Consider the following 23,611-nt stretch of genomic DNA (forward strand, 5'->3'; position numbering starts at 1 on the left):
TGTGTAAAAGGATGAATATCGCCACTGTCCTTGCGGCACGGCGATGCTCACGGGGCCCGATCACGCTAAGGCGAAGCTCAAGAGCCCGCCAAATCTTTCTCAGGGTTTACGGATAGCGGCGCCTGACACGGTGATCACCCGGTGCCACTAAAGATATTATGACAGTCCTATCGTTCTCGCACACGGCTTGCCGCCGCTAGAGTGACATTGAAGTTAACTAAATAAAACAAACTAGTTAATTAACTTTTACAGCGAAGCCTTCTTTCTCTACCCTGTGCATGCCATCGTCGTGGAGCACCGTGGCTGACATGTGCCACAGCACAGCCTCTTTTATTTATATATGATACAGGTGAACAGGTATCAAGCCATTTCAGATTGTATGCCGACGACTGTTGTCTTCACCGTGAAATTATTTCCTTCCAATTGCCAAGTGACGAGATATTACTGTGGTGCAGAGCATGGAATCTGACGTTGAATTTCCCAAAATGTAAGGTTTACTATAACCAACGTCACATGTTTGATACTACATATTCTGGTGAAAATTGTATCAAATCTAGGTGTTTTGTATAAGCATGACTTTTCATGGAATGATATAGCAGCTAAGACTGACCGGGTCCTCAACTTCCTAAAGCGAAAATTCAAGAAAGCTCCTGCTATAGGTTGAAGGAAACTCTTTCCTTTTCAAACGGGCGCACTCTGTTAGAACACGGATGCTCCGCTTGGGACCCAGCTACAAAGACACGCATTTCCGAACTATAATGCATTCAAAAGCGTGCAGCACTATTTGCTTTCTCTAACTACGACTTCACGGAAATACATGTGCCTGAAACTATTTCACAAAATTTTCACAGGAGTAACAGGCCCGAGGAAGGAGACATACGTGGTGTTTTTCTTTTTTTGGAAAATACACAGTTTTAAATAAATATTCTGTGATAGTAAGGCTCCTGCGATTTGCACAAACGAACTCCACGTAGAGGTGGAAATACTTTGCTGCAGTGAAAATTACACTGTTGCCACTAATTAACAAAAACTCGTTAATTAACTCCTTAATTCTTGACTTGAGGGCGGGTGTTTATATTACAAAGTTGTAGTGCGTACCAATTCATGGCATACCTATTTATTAGAAATCACAGAAGTTGGTTCGAGATATTCATCATCGAATTTCAAGGTCGAAAGCGAAACTGATCGCGCACGAAGCGCGACCGTCCAGCTATGTCAGACCGGAACTATCCGTTACATGGGAGTGACGAAATTTAAATGACGGCCTGCTTCGCCCATTCGTGAAAAGCTGCAAGTCATCTCACTTGTGTCCGCGGATCGCCTTACTTTTGCGCGTAGTATTTGCTGCTTATCTGCTTCTTTCGAACTGTGCACAAGAAAACTGCAGTACCAAGCTTTTCTTTGTCTGGGAAACACAAAACTCAGGGGCGGCCACTGCGGCGCTTCTGGCTGACAGGCAAAACAGTTTTTCGCGCCTCTTTATAGTTTAAGAAAAAGATAGGCACCCCGCATCGCACGCAAGCATTAAATCTCAGAATGCTTCCTGATTTTTTGACCAGATTCTGCTTTGGCGCGCCTTCATTCAAATTTCACCACTTCCATGTCACGTGCCATTTCGGTGTTCCGCCGCACTTTGTGCGCGCCGGGAGCCATTCGATTATGAATATCTCGAACCACGTGCAACTTTTGTGATTTCTAAAGAATAGGTATGTCATGAAATGGCACGCACCACAGCTTTGTAATATAAACACCTACCCTCAAGTCAATAATTAAGAAGTTAATTAACGAGTTTTTGTTAATTAGTCGCTTCAACGTCATTTTCGCTGAGGGAAAGTATTTCCGCCTCGTCATAGAGTTGATATGCGAAAACGACAGGAGCCTGACTGTCATAGACGTTTTTGTAAAAAATCTGTATTTTCTAAAAATAAAAACGCCCTGTATATATCCTTGATCCTAAGAGAGACTCTTTCTTAGAACAAGAGAGATTTTTGCCGGCGTCTGTATGCTACTCTGTGCAGGGATGGGGAATGTAATCCTGCCTACTGGATCAGTCTTTAAAGGTTAGAGAGTATAGTTGTCGTATTAACATACATAAGCGTTAGTTTTTCCCTAGGACAGGCCATGAGTGGAATTGTCTTGTCGCCACCCAATTCGTTGCCCTTGCTGAATTCTTGTTTCACTACCGTAAAATCCCGATCAAGCCCCCCCCCCCCCAACCCCTATGGTGACGGATAATCCGATGAGGCTCGGGATTTTACGGTAGGTATCGCATGACATTTATGCAGTAGCCAAACCTTGTCTATCAGTTAATATTTTTTTCACCCTTATAGTTACGTTGCATTGTACTGTTCGTGGCATCAATCTTATTATATGGTTAGAGTGCTATGTTATGTTAAGAGTGCAGACATGTCACGTTATCTGTAATCTTAACAGTATTGTTCATCTTGATTTTTTGCTCATTAACTTGTATTGTACTACCTGCAATGCTTTCTTTTACTGTTTCCTACAATAATGCCCATTTGGGCGCTGTAGGTATCTGAACAAAATACATAGTAGTAGTCGCGCAGGTCATGTGACCAAAGGAGGGGGGGAGTGAATAAAGAAATTGATAAAACGAAATGATGGTGGTCGTCGTCATTGCGGCTTCCTTTTTACGACGGTTTTGAGGGCGTGTAACTGGTCACGTGACCAGCGTGGAGCGCAGTTCACGCGACCAAGGCGGAGAGGAGGGTGTCTGATGACAAGCGGAGAGGGAAATGGGGGTCACGTGATGAGGCTTGCGTAAGGTGGGCGATTCAAGTAGCGGACTGATAAGGCCGCGAGAGCACGAAGACCGTGTCATATAAATCATGACATACATGACGTACAGCCTCCAGCATTTTTAATAATATCGCGCGAGCGTCGACCGCACGCAGTATCAGCGCCTTACAACGGCGATAATCTGCGAGACTGGCAGCAGTACGCGCAGGCGCACAAAGCAGCGCTAGCGCAAGCGTCGTCTGCCAGGCTGTTCCGTTCAGGATGAAACACTCCCTTTCTGTGTTAAAGGCGCCCGGAGTGCGCACAATCGCAGATAGAAACGTCACGAACGTTTTGCTTTTTTTTTATTTCCACGTTTGCGTTCAACAGCATGCGCTGCTGCCAATACTAGCACCTTCTTTAGGTGGAATTGTTCTTGTGTTCTTGTCCTTGTGTTCATCGTTCTTGTGTATTACTTTTTTTATTCAAATTTCCCTGCGCATCAACTTTGAGCAGTTTCTTTGACTGCAATCACAGGAAAGCTCAAGAGAACATGAATCGGTAGATCACGGTTTAAGTTGTGCGCGTGGTTTTGTTCACACCGCTTTTGTTTTCCTTTTTTTTTATCTAAGGAGACTAATATAGTCACTGTGGTAGGGCGTGCATCGTCCTGAAAGGAACAGCGTGGCAGACGACGCTCGCGCCAGCGCTGCTTTGTGCGCCTGCGCGTACTGTTGCCGGTCTCGCGGATTATCGCCGTTGTAAGGCGCCGATACTGCGTGCGGTCGACGCTTGCGCGATATTATTAAAAATGCTGGAGGCTGTACACATGTCATGACTGTAATGTGACGCAGCACGGTTGCGAAATGAATTGCCGTAATTAATTTTTTTTTACTTCCTGTGAGAAATTTTCGCTCCCAATAATTGTCATTTCTGCCAGGAAAATGGTGCAACTTGCACAAGTTGAAGTTTAAGTACATATCTGTTTAACCAATATTGCTTTATACATCGCTTCAATATTATCCGACAATAAAAAAATTATTAATATCAGCATAAAAATATTCCGCAGGTCAAAAAATAGTCACTCACAAAACAACTTTGGCTTAATATCTACAAATTGCCATTTGTCTTACAAAAATCCACTGCCAACCGGCGGTAAGACGCGATGGCAAGCTTGCTTGCTTAAAGGGACCCTGAAACGGTTTTTTAAAGTTTTGTCAGCGTTTAGGCAAGACCATCCCTAAATCATTCGGACCAGAAATGAAGCGACGCACCGTGTACCAAGGCCACTACGGACAATTATATATATACCTTCCTCCTCACCCTGCCTTGCACCCTCAACTCACAGACACGCTGGCATCGCCGGCGATCGCAGCGCTGTCATGAAAGCACTCGACGGTTTGAGCTTCGCCCAGTCATGGCCTCCGATATTGCGCGCCCACAGGTTGCGCGCAGTCTCGGAGGCCCAGTGTGCCCGGCAGCACGCCGCTCGCGGAGTGGTTAATATATTGACTACCAGTCGATCTTATTTTATTCTCCTGTACGGCGACAACCTGCAGAAGCATACGGACAAACAAAAAGAATTCGAGAACGATCACCGATAAGCGTAAACCCTGGCAATGTGGTTGTGTCTTCAGGGGTGAAGTTACAGCCGCAAACACGTGGATCGTGGCGTTGAACGGATAGCGAGAGCGCGACGCTCATTGCAGCGACGAGCTGAAGGAATTCCGCTCGCCAGATGCCTCACAAACATTGCACGATGTCGCAGCTATAAGTCACGAATTGCTAGATATGTGGTACACAACACGGCTAGGGCAATTCATTTTGGCCAAGAAAAGAAACCTCGAGATAAACACTGTCGCTCAGCTCACGTCAACACAGAGCACGTTGTAACACAGGCAGACGACGCTCGTTGCCCACAGGAGGTTCAGTGACGTGGACCGGACATATCCAATCAGATCAGCCGCATGCGTGACGTCGCGCTTCCAGTGCGACACGCACTGGAAGTGGGCGGGGATCACAGCTGAGCCGCTGTGATCGGTGGCGATTCGCAGCTTTAAAGCCTTGTAATAAATTACACAGTTTGCGCACGTAGCTTAAATCGGTCTGTAAATGATCCTTACGACTTGCTCTACCGGGCCAATATGTTCGCACAAAATCGTCAAAACCGTTTCAGAGTCCCTTTAACCGGTCGGGAGCACAGGGGGTAGCAGCCCCTTTGCCCCAAGAGCAGACAGTCAGAACCCAACGCATAATGACTCGGGCTAGCTGGTGCTGTCTTTGCGCCACACCATGGTTATTACCAACGCATAAGCTCCCTGCGCCCGCCCTCTCCAGAAGGAACTCACTTTTGGGTGCCCCCCCCCCCACCCTCCGAGGAAAAAAAATTCCTCGCTCCACCTTTGGTCCGGAGCCCCACCGTCTACATCGGGAGAACGCAAAAAGTTCGCCGAGATTCGGGACCTCCGCAGACTCCCTCAATTTTAAAACCACGTTAAAAATGTGCGGAGCTGCTGCTGGCCCTCCTCACCCTCCGGGGCTCGGAATGACCCGCCCTACGACGCCGTTTCGCAGCAGCTACTTCGGCCGGCGCAGTGATCCGGCTCAGTAGTCGCTGCATTCGATCCCGGGCGGCATTGCGACGAGCTTTCCGCTGAGCAGCCTCTTCTCCGGGAGTCTTGTATTTGTTCGGTCGCCCCATGTCACGGCTACGTGTGCTCGACGCCAAGTCTCGAAGGGATGTGTGTCGCCACGACGGCGACACCATGCTATTGGCCGCGAGATCGAGCAGAGTCGGCACCTAGCGGCGAGCGCACGAAACCCCGTGATGTGGACGGCTCCTTGCGTCGTCTGCTATCCACACTGTGTTCGCATGTGTGCGTACTTCATGCACGTCCCTAGATTACAGCTTATTCCGTTGTGCCAGCACAGTATCAAATGCTTGTACGTATGCCTACACGATATATGTAACCATTTCCCCTTACAGGACTTGTATGCACTCTAATAAGCGAGTGCATGCACATGTCGGTATGGCGCTAGGTCTAACCATCGTACCGTCCATTCGCCAAAATCATTTCAATGTGGGTACCACTTTGTCATTCAAGCTCATCACATAGTGCATTTGGCGTCGTCCTAAAGAAAAACAAGTCCTAAATGTCGAGGTGTGAATGCAGAATTTTAGCGACACCATCTCGTGAAGTGGTGGCGATTCGGAAATCCTTGTGAAACCGCAAAGCACGAACTACAGCGTCTGCAGAGGCCGGTTAGCGGTAAAAAGGACCTGAAGCCACGCATTACTATAGCAGTACGCGTATTCATGCAAACAGAAAAGCAGAGTGCACAACGTTTTGCTTCATCTAATTACGCAGAAATACAGGCTCTCTTCTTTTGTAGCCGCTAGAGCAAGACGTAAATGCTTAATTGGCTCAGTCGTGCAACACTGTTTATATTGTGGTATAGGCAAAACACAATTTAAACGTGTGCAAATAAAGAGAAGAAACATCGAGCACAGTACAAAACACGACTGTGACCGAAGGACAGTACTCCATTGATTGGCAGATTGCGCTTCTCTCACACGTAATAGGAACGTTAGGCCGGTTTCGTGCATTAATGTGGCAATGGAGGGCGTACAAATCACCATTAGACTGCAGTCAACGCGCTTTATTCGCCGACAATCGACTCAAACCGCCTACGGCGGAGCGCCGCTGCGTACATTTGTATACGCGCCGCCGACCGCCTATCCACACAAACGCGGCGACCGTGCTGCCACCTATAGCCCGATCTCGCGGCGAATATCTACAATTTTTCCGTGGCTCGACTAGGCGAAGAAGGCTGCAGCTATGCCAGGTGGTTGCCAGAAGGATGCAGCTATGCCAGTCCCCCTTTAAGTCGCCGGGCGACTTAATGGGGAACTCCGGTGCATTTTCAACCATATTGAGATAATGCTGTTTTCCAATAGTATTAACAGTCCTGTAAAAGCAAGAGTGGTTCATTTTGCTGAGAGACTCGTCAATAACTTTAAATAAGCAATAAACGATGAGTCGAAACCGAAACAGGGAGCTGAGATGCGCCATGCTGGGTATTCGATGACGTCACGAAGGACGCTACACGCCGCCACGGCTGACCAGGTTGTAAACATAGCACACGCGCTTCATCTATCACGCGAAAAGCAAGCTGGCGATGTCATACGACGCTGAATCAAGCTGTGGCAACCCGTCTCAACTTACCAGTGACGAGTTCAGCGATGATTGCAGCTACTATATGAGCGCGGAAGCATCGTCTTTTGATTTCGACCCACAGGCGCGTGAAGTAGCTCACGTGCCCCGCATCGATCTCCTCGTTGCTCATTATTGTGCGTGCTTACTGTAAGACCCGATGTCAACGACGACTAACGCGCAGTGCAGCTAACAAAGCCGAACAACTTTGCTCGCGTCGTCGCCGCCTCGTAGCAGAAAGCGCGCGCTGCAACCGTATGCTGGGCGAGGCGGGGTCGGAAAAGCGTAGGCACGTTACGTCACATACACAGGGTGGCCCGCGTTAACAGGCGTGATTCCGGAATCGGCTACCAATTTTAAAATTCGTTTTCTAAAAAACTACATGACTTACGGTTGTACAATTTGGCACATATAATCAGGGTGCTGAAGAGAACATACGCTGAAAGTTTAATTGAAATCGGTGAATATCGAAAAATCCCCGGAGTTCCCCTTTAAGTGACGTCGTGGCTAAACGGAGCAGGTGCGCTGTCGTAGCAGTTTGGCGCGGCGATGCAGAGCGTTGTTGGAGTAAGGCGAAGCGAAGCCCAGCTGTTCCAGGTGGTTGCTAGGCAACGCGAAGTGACGTCATAGCTAGGCGCAGTTTTTGCGAACACAGCGCGACGCAAGGGAAAGCTTAAACAGCTCTGCTGTTAAAAGGCATAATCTAAGCACCATCTTCTGAACGAGCTTAATACCACGTGACTCCAAGCTCCCCGCTTCGGCGGCTTTTGTTCGCCCTGCGTTTGGTGTGCCTCTGGATAAAGGGCGAGACAGACGGTACGATTTTTCATGCGATTCGACGTCCGACACGGCGGAGGGGAAACCGGAATGGTGACCTTTCATAGCATCGTACAGCCACCATTCCCTCTCCCCCACCGCGGCGTCGGCCGTCGGATCGCATGGAAAATCGGACCGTCTGTCCCCCGCTTAAGCATGTCAGGCGTAGCTTGCGCAGAGGCCCTGGAGACAGGCGAATGTAAGAATCTATTGTGCTGTCAACAGGCACGCATGCGCTGCTTGTCGGGATATGCGCCATGGCAACTCGCGCCGGCGTGTCGCCGTGCACACAGCGTGCTGCATCTGCTCTCCCCATCGAGCGGTCGCACCTCGCTGCCCAATCACGAATATGCATACGAAGGCAGAAAAAGAGGCAGAAAAAGAGGACTATACTGAGGCAGAAAAAGAGGACTACGAGGCTTCTCAAGTTGTCATTGCAAATTTCTGCAAAGACCACCTTGGGCTCGAGATTACGGATATTGAACGTGCGCATCGGATTGGATCTCGCAGGCAAGGGCAGCATCGCTCAGTAATAGTAAAATTCTTTAACTACAAGACAAAGGTCAGTAGTCTGGCTAATTCCTACAAGCTGAAAAACTTGAAATCATTAAAGGTTTGGATAGATGAAGATTTTTCACCTCGAGTGCAGTTCGCGCGCAAGCAGCTTCGCGACTTTGGTCGGGCGAATTGTCAACCCGGCGTAAGGTTCAAGCTATCTTTCGATAAACTAAAGATAGGTAGGAAAACATACCGGTACCAACATTCTGCGGAAAACGTCGTGGAATGCACCCAACGAAAAGATAACGCCTGACGCAGTCGCAATGGACAAAAAGACACGGGAACACCTAATGTTTCCATAATTTCCGCCAACTTTCGTAGCATTCTTAGCAAACAAGATCACCTGGCTTCCTTCATACACGCATGTAATGCAGACGTTGTTATAACCGGCACCGAAACATGGTTAACCCCCGAAGTTAATAACTGCGAATTACAAATTTCAAAATTGTTTAGTATCTTTCGCAAAGACCGCGCGGAAAGAAAGGGTGGCGGTGTCATAATAGCCATAAGAAAGCATATCAAGGTGAAAGTTATAACTACTGATAGTATTCTTGAAATTGTTTGGGTTGCATGTTATTTGCCAGCTTTAACTCTGGTTATTAGAGCATGCTATATAGGCCGCCCGATTTTCTAGAAAATTTCTTTGAGGAACTGCAGTGTCCTAGGCTCCGTCCAATCCACATATAATAACTCTCCTGTCATTTTAGCCGGTGATTTTAACTTTCCAGGTATAGAGTGGTCTACTTTGACCACGCCAGGCACACGTCACACGCGCGAATGTGCAGATTTCATCGACCTTTTAGAATATTTTCAGTTATCTCAATTTATTCAAACACCCACACGAGGCGATGCAATTCTTGACCTGTTCCTAACAACACACCCTGAACATGTAACCGTAGATGTTCTAGAGCATATCAGTGACCATCGCATTATACATTGCACCTTTAATACGCAAACTTTGAAGAAACTGCGACAAAGAAAAGAGATTTATGATTATTTTAGAGCGGATGCCGAAGGCTTCAACTTTGAGCTCTTTGAATTTTATTTATCATTTTTGGAAACATATGAAACTTGCTCGTTGCATGATAACTGGATCCGTTTTCGTGATGAACTGTTAAGGCTACGGGAGAGATACATTCCAAAAAGATGGATCTATGACACAGGCGACAAGCCGTGGTTTACCAGAGAGATTAAGCGATCCTTGAATAAAAAGAAGCGCTTGTTTCGAAAAGCAACGCGCACAAAATCCCTTGAAACTAGATCACAATACTTGTCGTTCTCTAAAGAATGTGCACAACAGATTGAGGCTGCAAAATATAAGTTTTTCAACCAGGATATGTCGCAATTTTTAAAAACAGATCCAAAGAAATTTTGGAATGTCATTTCTCCTGCTACCCCTAAAGAATTACCTTTGTTTGACGCCGAGTCTGGTGCTGAAATTGATGCAAGTGATGTTGCTGATCGCTTTAATGACTTTTTTAGTAGTGTATTTAATGAAGGAAAACCCCTCAACATGTCACAAACGTTTTCTGATATTTTAACGGTTATGGAATCTGTTACTGTGACCTGTGATGGTATTGTTAAAGCTATCGAGCGTTTAAAATCATTTTCTAGTCCAGGTCCTGACGGTATTTGTACTAAGCTACTAAAAATGACGAAACACAATTCTGCTCTTATACTGACACTATTGTTCCAGCAGTCTCTTAGCACTGGCGAAATTCCAGACGACTGGAAATTAGCACATGTGATACCAATATATAAAAGTGGTGACAAAAACAAACTAACCAATTACAGACCCATATCTTTAACGTCTGTTGTGTGTAAACTACTTGAACATGTCTTATCTTCTCAAATCATGCAGTACATTACTAACAATTCCATTCTTTTCCCCAATCAGCATGGTTTTCAGCGTGGCCGATCATGCGAATCTCAGCTATTTGAACTAACTACAGACATAAACCTCTACCTTCAAGAACTTATACAAACCGAAGCCATTTTTATCGATTTCACCAAAGCATTTGACCGTGTGTCCCATAACCGCTTAGTATATAAGATGAAGCTGATTAATATTAACGCAAAAGTAGTAAACTGGGTCAAAGAATATTTAAGTAACCGACGGCAAGCCGTTGTGATTAACACCGTCCGTTCATCATTTCAACCTGTTATCTCCAGAGTGCCTCAGGGTTCTGTTTTAGGACCCACTCTATTTCTCATTTATATAAATGACATTCATCAAGGTATACACTCGCAAATCCGGCTATATGCAGGTGACTGCGTTTTGTACTGACAGATAAGGTGTAAGGATGACTGTGCCAAGTTACAAGAAGACTTGTATACGATTGAAAGATGGTGTTTGCAGTGGCAAATGAGCGCCAATACTACTAAAACTAAGCTTATGAGATTTACCACCTGTGCAGAAATTACAGAGCATACTTACATTCTTAATGGTGAAGCCTTAGAAAGTACACATTCGTTTAAATATCTAGGTATGCATCTTTCCCCAAATTTGTCTTGGCAAAATCATGTGGATTTTGTTGTTTCTGCAACATTTAAATCGCTTGGCTTCCTTCGTCATACGCTTCGTCAGGCTGACAGTAGCACTAAACTTCTTGCATACACTACCATACTTCGCCCGAAACTTGAGTACGCCTCATTAATATGGAACCCGCACCAGATGTATCTTATTAACAAATTAGAATATTTGCAGAACAAGGCAGCACGCTTTATTACAGGTAATTATTCGCAGCAATTAAGCATCAGAAAAATAAAGCGTGACCTCGGTCTCATTCCATTGCAGACTAGAAGGAAAATATGCCTGTTAACCTTTTTCCATCAGCTTTTCCACCAACCAAGTACATTCTCTCAAGCTCACATCTTAACCGCCAAAAAGATTTTTCCACGCATCAATCACAAATTTAAGGTTCAACAACCTTTTGCACGCACTAACCTATTACAGTTTTCATGCCTGCACCTAGCCATTTCAGAATGGAATAGTCTCCCAAGTAATATAGCAGAAATAACTGACCACTCTGCATTCAAGGTCGCTCTAAATGAGGCGTTGGAGCTAGTAAAAACTTAAAAATCTCTAAACACTTCCTTGCCATATTGTTACGATGCCTTAATATGCAAGTCGTATGATGTAAGTTTTATTTTTTGCATAACGTAGGAAATGCTGTGCGTACTACTAGCAAACTTTCTCTTCAGGATGCTCTTTTGTTCTTTTCTTTTGTTTACATATGATGTAGGTTTATTTTTCTGTACAACGTAGGAATTGCTGTGCGTACTACTAGCAAATTTTGTCTACAGGATGTTCTTCTATTATTTTGTTTTTGTTTTCTATTTACACTTTTTGGATGTTCATATGAATTGTTACACCCCCCTATGTAATGCCCACTTCGGGCCCTTAGGGTAAATAAATGAAAAAAAAAATGAAAAATAGCACTGCGAGCGGCAGCAAGAGTAAGCTGCTGTGGTCGTCAGTGGTTGCAGAGGAAGGCGCGGCGAAAAACGCTACTGCGAACCGTCTCGCTTGCTGTAAACATCGCTCCGTGAAGCTGCGGACGCACAATTTGCAGCGAAGCGGTTCTGAAGAAAGTGCAGACCCTCACTTGCAACCGATGTTTGTTATGAAAACTTCCCATTACGATAGCGCACTTGAAACATTTTGTGCAACCGCATTTTCTGCAGTGCACAGGGTGCGCCCCATCATCCTTCGGCCACGCCAGGCTCTCTCTCAGCCTGTCATTAAGGCATCGGCCGATGTAATCTTTCCCGAGTGGAATCTTATAGACTATCCCGGTTTGACATGTTTCTTCCCGCACACAGTTTTCTTGGTATGTCCACTTGCAAGGGCACACAAACGGGAAAGCTTCATGGGTGCTATGAAAACGTGGTTTAACCCTATCATCTTGAGAACGTGCGAAATGGTATGGCATGAGAACATAATTGTTAGGCCTCTGTCGTGGCGACACATGCGATGAGGCATTACGATTCTTAAGAAATCCTGACGCCACAGAAACAAGCCAACTGGAAGGGAGTCATGAGATCTGAAGGTCCAAGCTATGGCCAATCTTATGAGTGCATGGCAGAGCCGATTTGAGGCAAGAGGAAGCAATGCCCCGCTTCACAAGTTTAGTATGACATGAGATCGCGGTTTATGCTCCCAGCAAATGTGGTCGTCACAACTGAAGTACAGGGCTAAATCTAAAAACTGGTGCGTGTCATTGTCAGGAAGTTCCATCGCGAATGACAATGAGGGCGAACACTGTTCCCAACAGTTCAGGACACTGCGAGCTGCTTCCGCGTTGCTAACATTTACGGGGACCAAGACAAAAACAATAAAATTTTAACATATATAATTACTTTTAAAACATGTGAACAGTTGAATTCTTGCTTAAGCATGCGGTCAGAATTTGCAAAACAAATTTCACACAAAATGGGCGCCACACACGACCCATTGCAAGTCCGTTTTTTTCTATATATAACTTTTACTGGTAAAACTAACAAATGCAGAACCTAAGTAGCATGTCATTAGCTCCATAAAATGATCGGCCGTAATAAGGCGACCATTTTGAAAAGACAGCACACCGAGCCAATCGCCTCCCGCACAGTGGCAGATTTCGCCATGTGCCGTATGGAAATAAATCCCCAACGTCCACCGACAACGCGGCTATAGCATGTGCCGTATACACGGGGACAGCTCGTCTTGGCAGTGAGGCGAAGGCCTTTTTTGCGTGTTACTTGGCCACCTTGCAGGAGATATCACTTCCATTTGCGTTTTACAGCGAAAGCTGTTATGAGACCATTTCACCGGCCGTTTCTGGCGCCGTAGTTGTCCGCCGCCGCCGCCACCGCCGGTGTCCGTAACCAGTATCGCTCGAAATAAGAAAAAAAAAAACGAAACAAGAAAAAAATTCCAGGATGGAACGAGGTTCGAACCTGGGCCCTCTGCGTGGGAGCCCAGTATTCAGCCTCTGAGCCATGCCGGTGCTTGAAACTGCTTTGCAAAAAGGTCCTATACAGGCTTCATGTCAGGAAGGAACCACATTAGCATATGCAATAGAGCGTGGTAGAAGAGTAAAATAAGCACTAAGCGTCGCACAACGCGAATTCTGTATCCAGGCGTTACACAATGCGAATTGTGCAACGAGTAGGTTGTTGAATGCTTCCAACCCATTACAAAGCGCTCTGCCATAATTCTTCGTCGTCATCAGGCACAGCATCAACAAAGAGCGCATAATGCCTTACATGCGTTTAGCAGATACCACGGCACTCCGTAGAATGACGAAAAATTGCGCAGTGCCTGCTGCCCTAATTCTCAAAAATTACAATGATTTATAGCGCAGTGGGTTCCTCGCAAGTGCACTTGTATTGGTTGCCAAGGAAGCCCATAAGCGCATGATCCATTTCCTCGGGGTCTCAGTAAAGATCTTCGCACCCCCGCCCCGTCTCTCTCCCATGTCAACGTATGTTATACAGCATGACGGGACAAGGAAATAGCGACCGGGCGTCACCCAATGCAAATTACATAACTGGTGGGCCGTTTAAAGCTTCCAACCCATTACAAAGGGCTGAGCCATAATTCTTCATCGTCATCAGTCGTCGCGTCAACAAAGTTCACATAATGCCTTACAGACGTGTAGCTGGTGCCTCGCTTCTCCGCAGAATGACGAATAATGGCTTAGTAGGTGTTTCCCAACTTCACAAAAATTGTGATTTGTGGCGTAGTGGGTACCTTTCTAGTGTACTTGTATTGTAGCCCCAAGAGAGCTTACAACGGGCTCTAGAAACGCCACTCTTCCAGCTTTCGCTGTGACTGTGCTGCGATTTCAGCGCAGGCCTGGCGTTATTTTTTTTTTTTTGCCTGCTGGCAGCGTTAACGCGTTGAGAAAGCATATACGTGAAAAAATGTGAATGCGTGAGGGACATTTTGATTGTTCAGCGTAAATGTCAGTGTCACATTTCGAGCACATTTTTCGTGTATAACTCCACAGAAGGACAACATTATGTAAGAAAAGCTGTGCGATATTCATGCGCTTCGGGGCAACCACTGTATGTACAGTGCATGTGTCACTGCGGTGCACCTTTACAAAATTGCCCGTCGAAGCTCAGAAACGGCAACTCATGTCAGTGATTATAAAATCTCCCGTTTCAAATAGCACATAAATGGTTTCAGGGCACAGTAGATACACTGACGTCAGGGAATGCCCGACCAACTCGTTCTTGCATTGTCTCTCGACACCCTCAAATCAATATTCGCACGTCTTTAGGAAAGCACACCCATGCACCGCATCTATGGCAGACATGATCACACAAATGCTGCGTCTTAAGTGTTGAAAGAACGCTGTTCACTTTCGTCATAGGGAGAGCCAGTTCGAGACATCCGTCACTCAGGACCCCTGGCCCGATGAGATTCTCTTCATGCAGGCAAGTCAACTTTGGGCTCTTATGTTTCTCGGAAATACCTAACGCAAAAGTGCGCGTGTACTATAAACGGCGGTGTTACTGGTAACGAGAGTAACTGAACGCGTCATCACGTACACACACGGGCATTCGCACACACACGTGAATGTCCGTTCACTTCGCACGAATGTACAAGCTTACTAAGCGTCACTTGAAGGAAAAAACATGGTTGATCCCTGCGTCACAGGAATCAGTATAACACGGAAGTAAAACGTGTCTTTACAGAAGTGGTTGAATGTTTACTGTACGTTGATGTAAGAGAGCTTGCACAAATAATATTGGTGTTTGGCAGCTATAGCACAGTTCAACGTGGATGCACCCACGTTGACGCTTGGTGGCACATCTCTATGCCGACGACTAACGTCCATGACCAATGATCAAACAATCATTTGTGGTAGATGTAGTAGTAAACGGTGAAAGCGTAATCAGAGAAAGCGATGTGACAGTCAGAAGAGCGTTGCTAACTCAAGGCATCTGTAAACGATCTTGAATGGCGCAGCAGGAAGCTTAACGTTGAAGTGCATGGAATACCAGTAACTGAGAACTAAAATCTCATCACAAAGCTAAATCAAGTAGCAAAATCGGTGAGCTTGTCAGAGCGGACCGCTACTGATGTCGAGGCGGTACACAGGTTGCCTTCGCGACAAGGCAAAGTACCTGGAATCATTCTCCGATTTTCACACCTCTCTCTGCGAGACAGATGGATCGAAAAACGCAGTTTTTACGAAACATGCGCTCTGACGTTTCAGTCTGTGAAAACATGACCGTACAGAACCGGAAACTACTGCGTGACGTGAGAGAATGGGCAAATGCAAATGATTAACGCTTCGCTTGGCATGCGAACCGGAAAGTTCTTGTTCGAAAGCAAGAAAACGAAATCTGCGGTTGTCATCCGCTGCACGATTGACCTTGATAAACTCTCCAGCACTTGGATTCTGATGGCCAACTTATCTTCTAACCTGTGTTGTTTTTCGTGGACCGAGTAAATTTCTCTGACTTAGATACCATCATGCGAAGCCACGGTTCGAATTGCTACAGTTGCATACATTTTAACCTTAGATCTGGTAGAAACAAGAGAGATGAACTTGACTGCTTTTTTGGCGAAACAGAATGTTGATTTGGTGTTGTGATGTTTTCGGAAACATGGTTTGCTTCAAAAGATCATGTGTATAGTTTTCTCGGTTACAAATCCTTTTACATGAACCGCCGTGATAGACGTGGGGTAGGTGTTTCAATGCTGGTTTCAAATTCATTTACCTCTGAGCTTCCTTCTGAATTCTGTTATACTAATCAGCACTATGAAGCTATCGTAGTTAAATGTAGCAATATAATTTTTTGTTTGCTACCGGCCTCCATCGGGAAATTATTTGCTGTTTTTATCGTATTAGATTCTCTGTTAGAATTTGTTAACCATAATAATTGCCAAATAATTCTTGGAGGTGGCCTAAACATAAATATGATTACCCAGAATCAGATGAAATTAGAGTTAGAATCTCTCCTAAATATTCATCTCTGTCAAAATGTTATAACATCGCCTACGCGAGTTACGGCACATGTGACACTGCATTAGACTTGTTCTTAACTAACTTTGATGTGTCCTCTGTAAAATCTGGCGTTTTATTATACGCAATTAGTGACCACTTACCTTTGTTTATATTCATTGCTACCGCAGTTGAAAAACAAAAACAAGTACATCAAGCGTTCTCTTATCGGCTCGTAAGTACTAACACCATGTCTGCATTTCGAGAACGTCTTGCCAGTGCCACATGGGATGATGTGTATAGAGAAAAAAAAATCACAGCATATCCACGTGGTGAATGATGATGAGTGGGGCGAAGCGAACTCGCGCTGCAGCACGGCGATGGCATTGGCGCGAGCGTGGTCCTTCTTGATGGAAGATATTGTGACTAGATTGTTCGAGAACCACAATCTGTTGCACACACCGCAACTATGGCCGAAACTGTAATCAAGGAAGTCCCGCTGAAAGCGCGCGTCGGCGCCTTCGGGCAGAGTCCGCCTGATGCGTTTTGCAGCCACTTCACGTGCTCGCACAGCCTCGGGCTCTGCCTGCCGGTACGCGCGCTTTCTCGCCGCTTCACGCTCCTTCACATTTTGAAGATCCGATTCGCGCCGCAGCCGTGCAGCTTGTCGAGCAGCTTCGGCCTCGCGGGCTCGAACGGCGGAATCTGCTTCGCGGCGTCGACGTGCAGCTTCGGCCTCGCGGGCTCTCACCTCAGGATTCTGTCTGCGAGCGCGCGCTGCCGCCGCCTTCTGTGCCCTCCGTTCCGCAGCCTTGTCTTCCATCTGGCGACTCCGCCAAGAGGGAGCCTCATGGCGCGTTACTTCTGAAATGTTGTCTTCGGGTGTCGTTGAAAACACGAGACGTAGTAAAGAAGAAAGAACGCCACACAGGCGAACACGCACGAGAGTGTCACTCGTCAACGTCGTCTTCTTCTGCTGCTGCATACCAGAACGCGCGCAGTAAAGAAGAAAGAATGCCACACAGGCGAACACGCACGAGAGTCTCACTCGTCAACGTCGTCTTCTTCTGCTGCTGCATACCAGAACGCGCGCAGTAAAGAAGAAAGAATGCCACACAGGCGAACACGCACGAGAGTCTCACTCGTCAACGTCGTCTTCTTCTTCTAATGCATACCAGAACGCGCGCTTCTCACAAGCTAGAGGTGGCCACTACAACGCTACAAAAGGGAGGATGGACTGACCCACGGCATAAGGAGCTTCGCCCCTGAAAATATAGAGGAGGCATCGACCTGAAGAGGAAAGAAATAACAAAAAAAAACACAGAAATCATTAGTGAAAACTATGCCAGAACTTAGGAGCAAAATATAATGCTTGACGAAAGGGTTTTCACGGCGTGGACGACGTACGCTTCAGGAGGCTTCGTCGGCGCCAACACGAACGGTCCGAAAATTCGCGTCAAGGCATCGTCACAGCTGGTGGGCCGATTCTGGAGGCGTCACTATGTAAGGAGCATCAATACCATGATGATGATGATGATGATGATGATAACAAATCTGAGGGAGGGAGGAATCAACGCAATCGACTGAGAAGCAACTGGCTTTCCACTTTCTTAGAGAAATGCACAAGGAATCTTTATTACGAGCGATAACACCAGCCGCCAAGAACGTCCATTTTAATGAGCTCATTATGTTGAAATATTCAGCAGAATTTATTGCCGTGCTCCGATTGGTTCCTTCAGTCGTCGTCGATGGGTGAGTCGCGGATATGCTTGTGCGGCTTGCCGAACGAAGGCACCTCGGGAGCCTCTTGCAAGGCCGCCATGGGCGCCAAGTGCCAGGGTATGGCGGCCGCCGGGGCAAGCATCTTCTCGGGAGACGCCATGGCAACCGTGGTCGCGTTCAGGCACTCTGCACAACGATGAGTGCTCCCTTAGCGCGAATCACTGCTGCCGCGCCACAGAGAGGCTCACCGGTGGCGTCTTTGGTGGCAAGCAGCGTTCCGCTGGGGCACTCGCAGTGGCTGTACACGCAGCGCGCATTGGCCGACCGGCAGTCGGCGTGCCTCGCACAGCGCGCCCACAGACCACCTTCGGGCTTGGCTTTGCAGCTGTCGGCCGAGCGAGCGAACCCTTCGCGGCATGCGCACCAGCCAAGGTTCACCACGCACTCGCTGTGCCCCGCCGCGCTGCACTGCTCCTGCATGTCATCATATCCTGCACAATCAATTCTGCATTGTCTCGAGCCGTTGTTGCCCCAGATGCTCACAGCTAACAAAATACGTTTGTCTTCACCGGGAGTCACCAGGACGGCTACTCTTTTCTCAGGCACCACTATAATGACCACGTGAGCACGCCGCGGCCGCTTGGCTCCTCAAGTGAGAAGGACGCAACGCTAGAGAGTGAGGACATCAACTGCTGAATCTCTCCGTCTCTCGCTGAGAATAAAGACATAAGCTTCTCGCAGGATGTGGTGTTTTACGTGCCAAAACCACGATATGGCTATGAAGCAATCCGTAATGGAAGGCCTCGGATAATTTCGACCACCCTAGGGGCGCTCCATCGGCTGTGCCATATAGGACCTGTCAACAAACCTGGAAATAGCAGCGGCCTCCGAGACGGACCTTGGGCCAGCACACGGTGTGCAGGGAGCGCAGGCGCAGCGGGTGGCGCTCGTCGACGCATGCGCAGCGTCCCTGCACGCAGCGCGCGCCCCGGGCCTCGCACTTGCCGTCCGAGGGCGTGCACGTGTCGGTCAGCTGGCTGTGCACCAGGGCCGTGTCCGAGGCCACCTTGAAGTCGGCGAAAGTGTTGCACTTGAATGGGTAGGCGCCGGACTCGGTGGGCAGCACCTGCATCCCGTTGGATTATTGTGGATACCGAGGCGCTTAGTGTTTGCACACTCGCCTGCCAGCCGCCGATGCGCAGCACGGACACCTTGGCGATGGTACGGCCGTCGTCCATGAGTGCGCTACTTTCCTCGACGTGGCCGATGTCGCGCAGGTCGCGGTCGTACAGCGTCCAGAATACTGCGCCGAAGTTGCTGTATCCCACGGTGCAGGTCAGCGTAAGCACGGGCTCGCGCTCGTCCAGGCTCAGGTTCTTCGGCGTGACGCTAGCCGCACGCTTGAGCACCGTCAGCACCGAGGCCAGAGCGGCCGCCGGCTTGCCGCTATTGGGCGCGGCAGCAGCCTGACACGCCCAGCAGCACATCACAGACAGGATGGCGCCGACGACGAGCTGTGCCATGGCTGACGGCCTGATGGAACGCGAATGATGATACTCAAGCTCGTGCACATGGCAGTCAGTTGTATGTCAGTCACTTCATCATCCATGAAAGGCTCGAAAGCCTTATACTTTCATTCGCTAAGCTCCTCCGCCATATATCTTTACATGATGTTCTTATTTGGTTATGATGTCATTAAAGTTTCAGCTTCGCCTGTTTGCGAAACAGTAATGCTACCGCAATGCCATGCTCAGTGAGTCTCGCACTGTTTCTGGGGATTCCAAAAGAAGAAGAAAATTTCAGAGACCTTTTTGGAACCCAATCAGCGACTGATGCCTCCGTCTTTGAAAAGAAGGCTGGTCCGCGTGAAAGAATGGCCACACGACTGCGCATTCGGCTATACGCCCCTTTCTCAAGCGCCACCATTGTCTTACCCCACTCTAACGGATTGTCTGTCTGTTCTCCTTAAGCACACATATTTTTCAAGTAGTTGACATGCATTCTCACTTCCGATTGTTTTTTCAACATCGGAGTTGCCCCAAGCAGGGCTGGCGTCGCACAAAACTCGGCCGCCACAGAAGTTGGGTAAGCCGAGTGGGAGACGAGAGAAAACTTTTATTCACGGCTGTGCGGTGATCCCTTCCAGTCCAGGGTCAATGAAACCTCGGGCCACACTGTGGGCATCTTATTGCTGCGTTTCTTATTTGTGAGGATGTTGGCCGCCATCGGCCCCCTTAGAATCGCTCAAGATGTAATTAGTTGCCTGGACTGGGGGCGGCTTCTTGTGCTTCTAAGGCTGAGGCTTTTTTTTTTTTTTTTTACGGTGGCTGCGGTAATAGGTTCCCCGTGGCCGGTCGAGCAGCGTTAGCATACAGTATACGTTTGGGCGATCATGAAAGGCTTGTCGTTCCGCCCTCGATTCTCTTCTTTCGTCGTGTATTCCTGCCAGCATATTTTTGGGCAGGAGTTTAATCATGAGGAGTGCACGAGTTGCCGCTGGCAAGAGAACACTGTTATTGAGTGCGCAACTAGTGCGTCGGCCGAGGCGGCTGATTACCTGCAATGCCTTTCTTCTAGTTGGTTCATTGGCAACGCCAATGCGGATTTCCTTCAGACAGCCGGAAACGGGCTCGACATCTTAGGCGAAGCCTACCACCTTTGTGGTCTCTGTGGCTCAAGGCTTGTTGCAAAAAAATGAAAACGGTCCGGCAGGGGGACAAGAATAATCTGCACTCACCAGACGTTCCATAACCTGAAGGAGAAGCGTGTAGGTGTGGATGTCGTCTTTTCGGCTCCACTAAAACTATCATTCCTTTGCAAAAAAACTAACCCGTGCAATAGCAAAGAAGGACATTCGTGCAGTATTCGACACCAAAATCGCTTCGTATCTTGTGAGGAGGGCGTTAAATACCGCATACCGTTGTCTTGCGGACGCGAATACATCGGGCAGACAGGCAGATGCATAAGCACCAGACTAAAAGAGCAGAGTACAAGAACATAATTAAGGGACGATAACCATGAGTCAGCTTAGCTTACACTGCGGTGATAAGTCTACGCGTCGGCGTACTAATCCTTGCAAGCCTGAGTTTTAAAAAAAATATGGTTGATTCCTCCGTCATAGGAATAGTAAAGCGTGCCCTTACATAAGTAACTGATGTTTACTGTAAATTGATATAAGACAGTTTGCACAATGTATATTGATGTCTGGCAGCTGTGGCACCGTTTAACGTGTATGCACCCACTTTGATGATTGGTGGTACATCTCCATCCCGACGACTAGCGTCCATGTTGAATGATTAAACAAACCCTTGCGGTAACTGTAGTAGTTAGCGGTGAAAGCGTAATCAGAGAACGAGGTGTGATAGCCAGAAGGGCGTCTCATATTGGACGCGGAACTTGGTCGCCATCCCGCGGCATGTTAAAATGTGATTGAACACCCCGGCCGGACTAGAGGCAAACGCAAAGCGCGTCGTGCCGCCCCGGTAGCCCGGCCGCGATTTTTCCCGGGGCGAGCGCGTGAGCGGGGAACGCGGTGTTACAGCCAGGTGACGCAGACGCGCGTCGCAGAGCTATTTTTGGTTTGGATTAGCGCGATGCTATGAGCTAGGCCGACGCTTTTACGACGCTTGGGAAAAGGTCACCACCTCGCGGTGTGTTAAGGCATTGACAAAATTGAACTTCCATTGAAAACGCACCGAATGGGACGGACGTGTAACGCGTTGCAGGTGCTAATCGCGGAGTCCACAGTAATGACGAGTTACTTTCTTTACCACTCCCAGAGGGCAACACCACCCCGCCAACCGGGAGAGCGGTACATATAAAATGCGTGTTTGTAAAGGCGCTAGAGTCTGTGAGTGTGGCGCAGTGGATGGCGTACCCGGCAACTATTGTTGCGGACAGAGTGGTCGTGGGCATAGAGTTTCCTACAATACTTACTAGAGGGAACTCTGGCGCTAGTGTCTATGGGAGCTGCAACGCATGACGCTTCAGCCAGCATGGGAATGATGGGTAGTACACAAATTTGTCTAAACTTTGTTCTTTTGGCTCCGTTTGGCTCCGAGTCGGCTGCATCCACTTTGACGCAAAACGAAGTTCAGCAAAAGTCAGCAGTTCCACTTTACCACTTTAACTTTTTTAGGCTCACCAAATCAAACCTGGTCACGAAATTCACAACGGTCTATTTTTTTATCCGAAACGAATGCCAAAGCACAGCAATAAACAAAGCCACAAGTACGTTTGAAGCCCGCAAGCACGAAGACTAGGCAAATTTGTGTACTACCCATCATTCCCATGGTAGCTGTACAGTCGCAGCGCCAGAGTCCCCTCTAGTTAATTTTAGGAAACTCTATGGTCGTGGGTTCGATGCCCGTTGACGGAACTTTTTTTCTTTGCCATCTGATCGTGTAAATTTTTCGGCGTCATTTCCGTGACGGAAATACGTCACTGAAATCTTGGTGGACCCCGGCATAAAACACTTTCGTGTTAAAAAAGTTGGCGAAGCTTGCACTAAGGTGCGGAAGGCTTGAAACCAGGAAACTGGACGATTCTGAAGACTAATTTGGGTGTTTCTAGGTTGTTTCTAGGCCTAAGTTAGGTGATGCAGGCTACTTCTAGATTGCTTCAAGGTCGTTGTTGGGCTATAGCTAGGTAATGCGAAGTTGTTTCTCCATTGATTCTCAGAGCAGAGGCTCGATTTAAACCACAGACTGTCACAGACACAACACGGATGTCCAAACTCCAGAGACAGAACCTCGCGCTGAAATTAAGCGCTCGCCCCTCTCATAGACTTATGGGCCCGCCGTCGTTGGCGTAGGCCTTCCATCGCTTCGGGGTCTTCTCGTAGCCGCTGTTGCCTTTCCCTTTCCCCCGTATTCGCTTGTTGTACATACTCGGGGTCTTCGGCTCGCCGCCGTCGCTTCGCAGTCATTTGTTGGGCTAACTGTTGCCGTCTTCATTTTTAGTGGACCAGTGGTGAGTAACCCGTTTATGATGATGAGGGTTTGATGACACGAGATACAAGGAACGATTTGCTAAACAGCTTCGCTATTAAAAGTGGCATCGCCACAAAGGGAGATAATTGACATTGCTCGTGTGGAAGAGGGATGGCATCGCTTGCATTGACCAAATATGAGTATTTAGAATGTCACCCTATAGCGCTCCTTCTGTCCTGCGACGCCTGCGGCACCGAGGAGACCTTGCAGCATATCTTCTGCGACTGTCCTCGCTACGATACGCAGAGACGATCCCTCATATTCGCTCTCGCTCGTCTTCACAACAGACCGTTGACACTAGAAACAGTTCTACAATGTCATCCTGATAAGTCATCGAGAATTCAAGCAACCAAGGCATTGCTCAAATTCCTAAGGACAACAGGCTTACACGAGCGGCTGTAGACTTTTTAATGATGCCGCATACCGCACAAGACTGCCGCTCTGCGCTGTGAAGTTGTGTGTGCGTGTGTGTTCCCCTCTCTTTCTCTCTTTCTTTACTGTTCTTTTAATCTCCCCCATCCCTTCCCCCTGTACAGGGTAGCATACCGGTTATGCCAAACTGGTTAACATCCCTGTCTTTCCTCTCTCCCGTTTTCCTTCCTTCCTTCCCCCTTTCTTGGCTGTTAAT

The 23,611-nt window shown here is 47.7% G+C and overlaps 2 protein-coding genes across 2 annotated transcripts in view; one reads left to right on the top strand and one right to left on the bottom strand.

The window, feature by feature from the left end:
• Positions 1 to 15,747, top strand: part of LOC125760120 (degenerin unc-8-like) — a 142,737-nt gene extending 126,990 nt beyond the window's left edge. Inside the window, exons 7-8 of the mRNA XM_049419827.1 lie at positions 14,690 to 14,753; positions 15,715 to 15,747. Coding sequence (XP_049275784.1) covers positions 14,690 to 14,753; positions 15,715 to 15,747 — 97 coding nt within the window. The remainder of the gene's footprint in view (positions 1 to 14,689; positions 14,754 to 15,714) is intronic.
• A 2,140-nt stretch (positions 15,748 to 17,887) lies between these two features.
• On the bottom strand, positions 17,888 to 19,561 carry LOC119372254 (uncharacterized). The gene is made up of 4 exons (XM_037642729.2): positions 19,174 to 19,561; positions 18,861 to 19,118; positions 18,241 to 18,466; positions 17,888 to 18,178 (listed from the first exon to the last, which is right to left on the bottom strand). The coding sequence occupies exons 1-4, from the start codon at positions 19,513 to 19,515 to the stop codon at positions 18,006 to 18,008; spliced, it is 999 nt and encodes a 332-aa protein (XP_037498657.1). The 5' UTR covers positions 19,516 to 19,561; the 3' UTR covers positions 17,888 to 18,005.
• Between the last annotated feature and the right edge of the window lie 4,050 nt (positions 19,562 to 23,611).

The sequence above is a fragment of the Rhipicephalus sanguineus genome, chromosome 10 (assembly GCF_013339695.2).
Source record: "Rhipicephalus sanguineus isolate Rsan-2018 chromosome 10, BIME_Rsan_1.4, whole genome shotgun sequence".
NCBI lineage: Eukaryota > Metazoa > Arthropoda > Arachnida > Ixodida > Ixodidae > Rhipicephalus > Rhipicephalus sanguineus.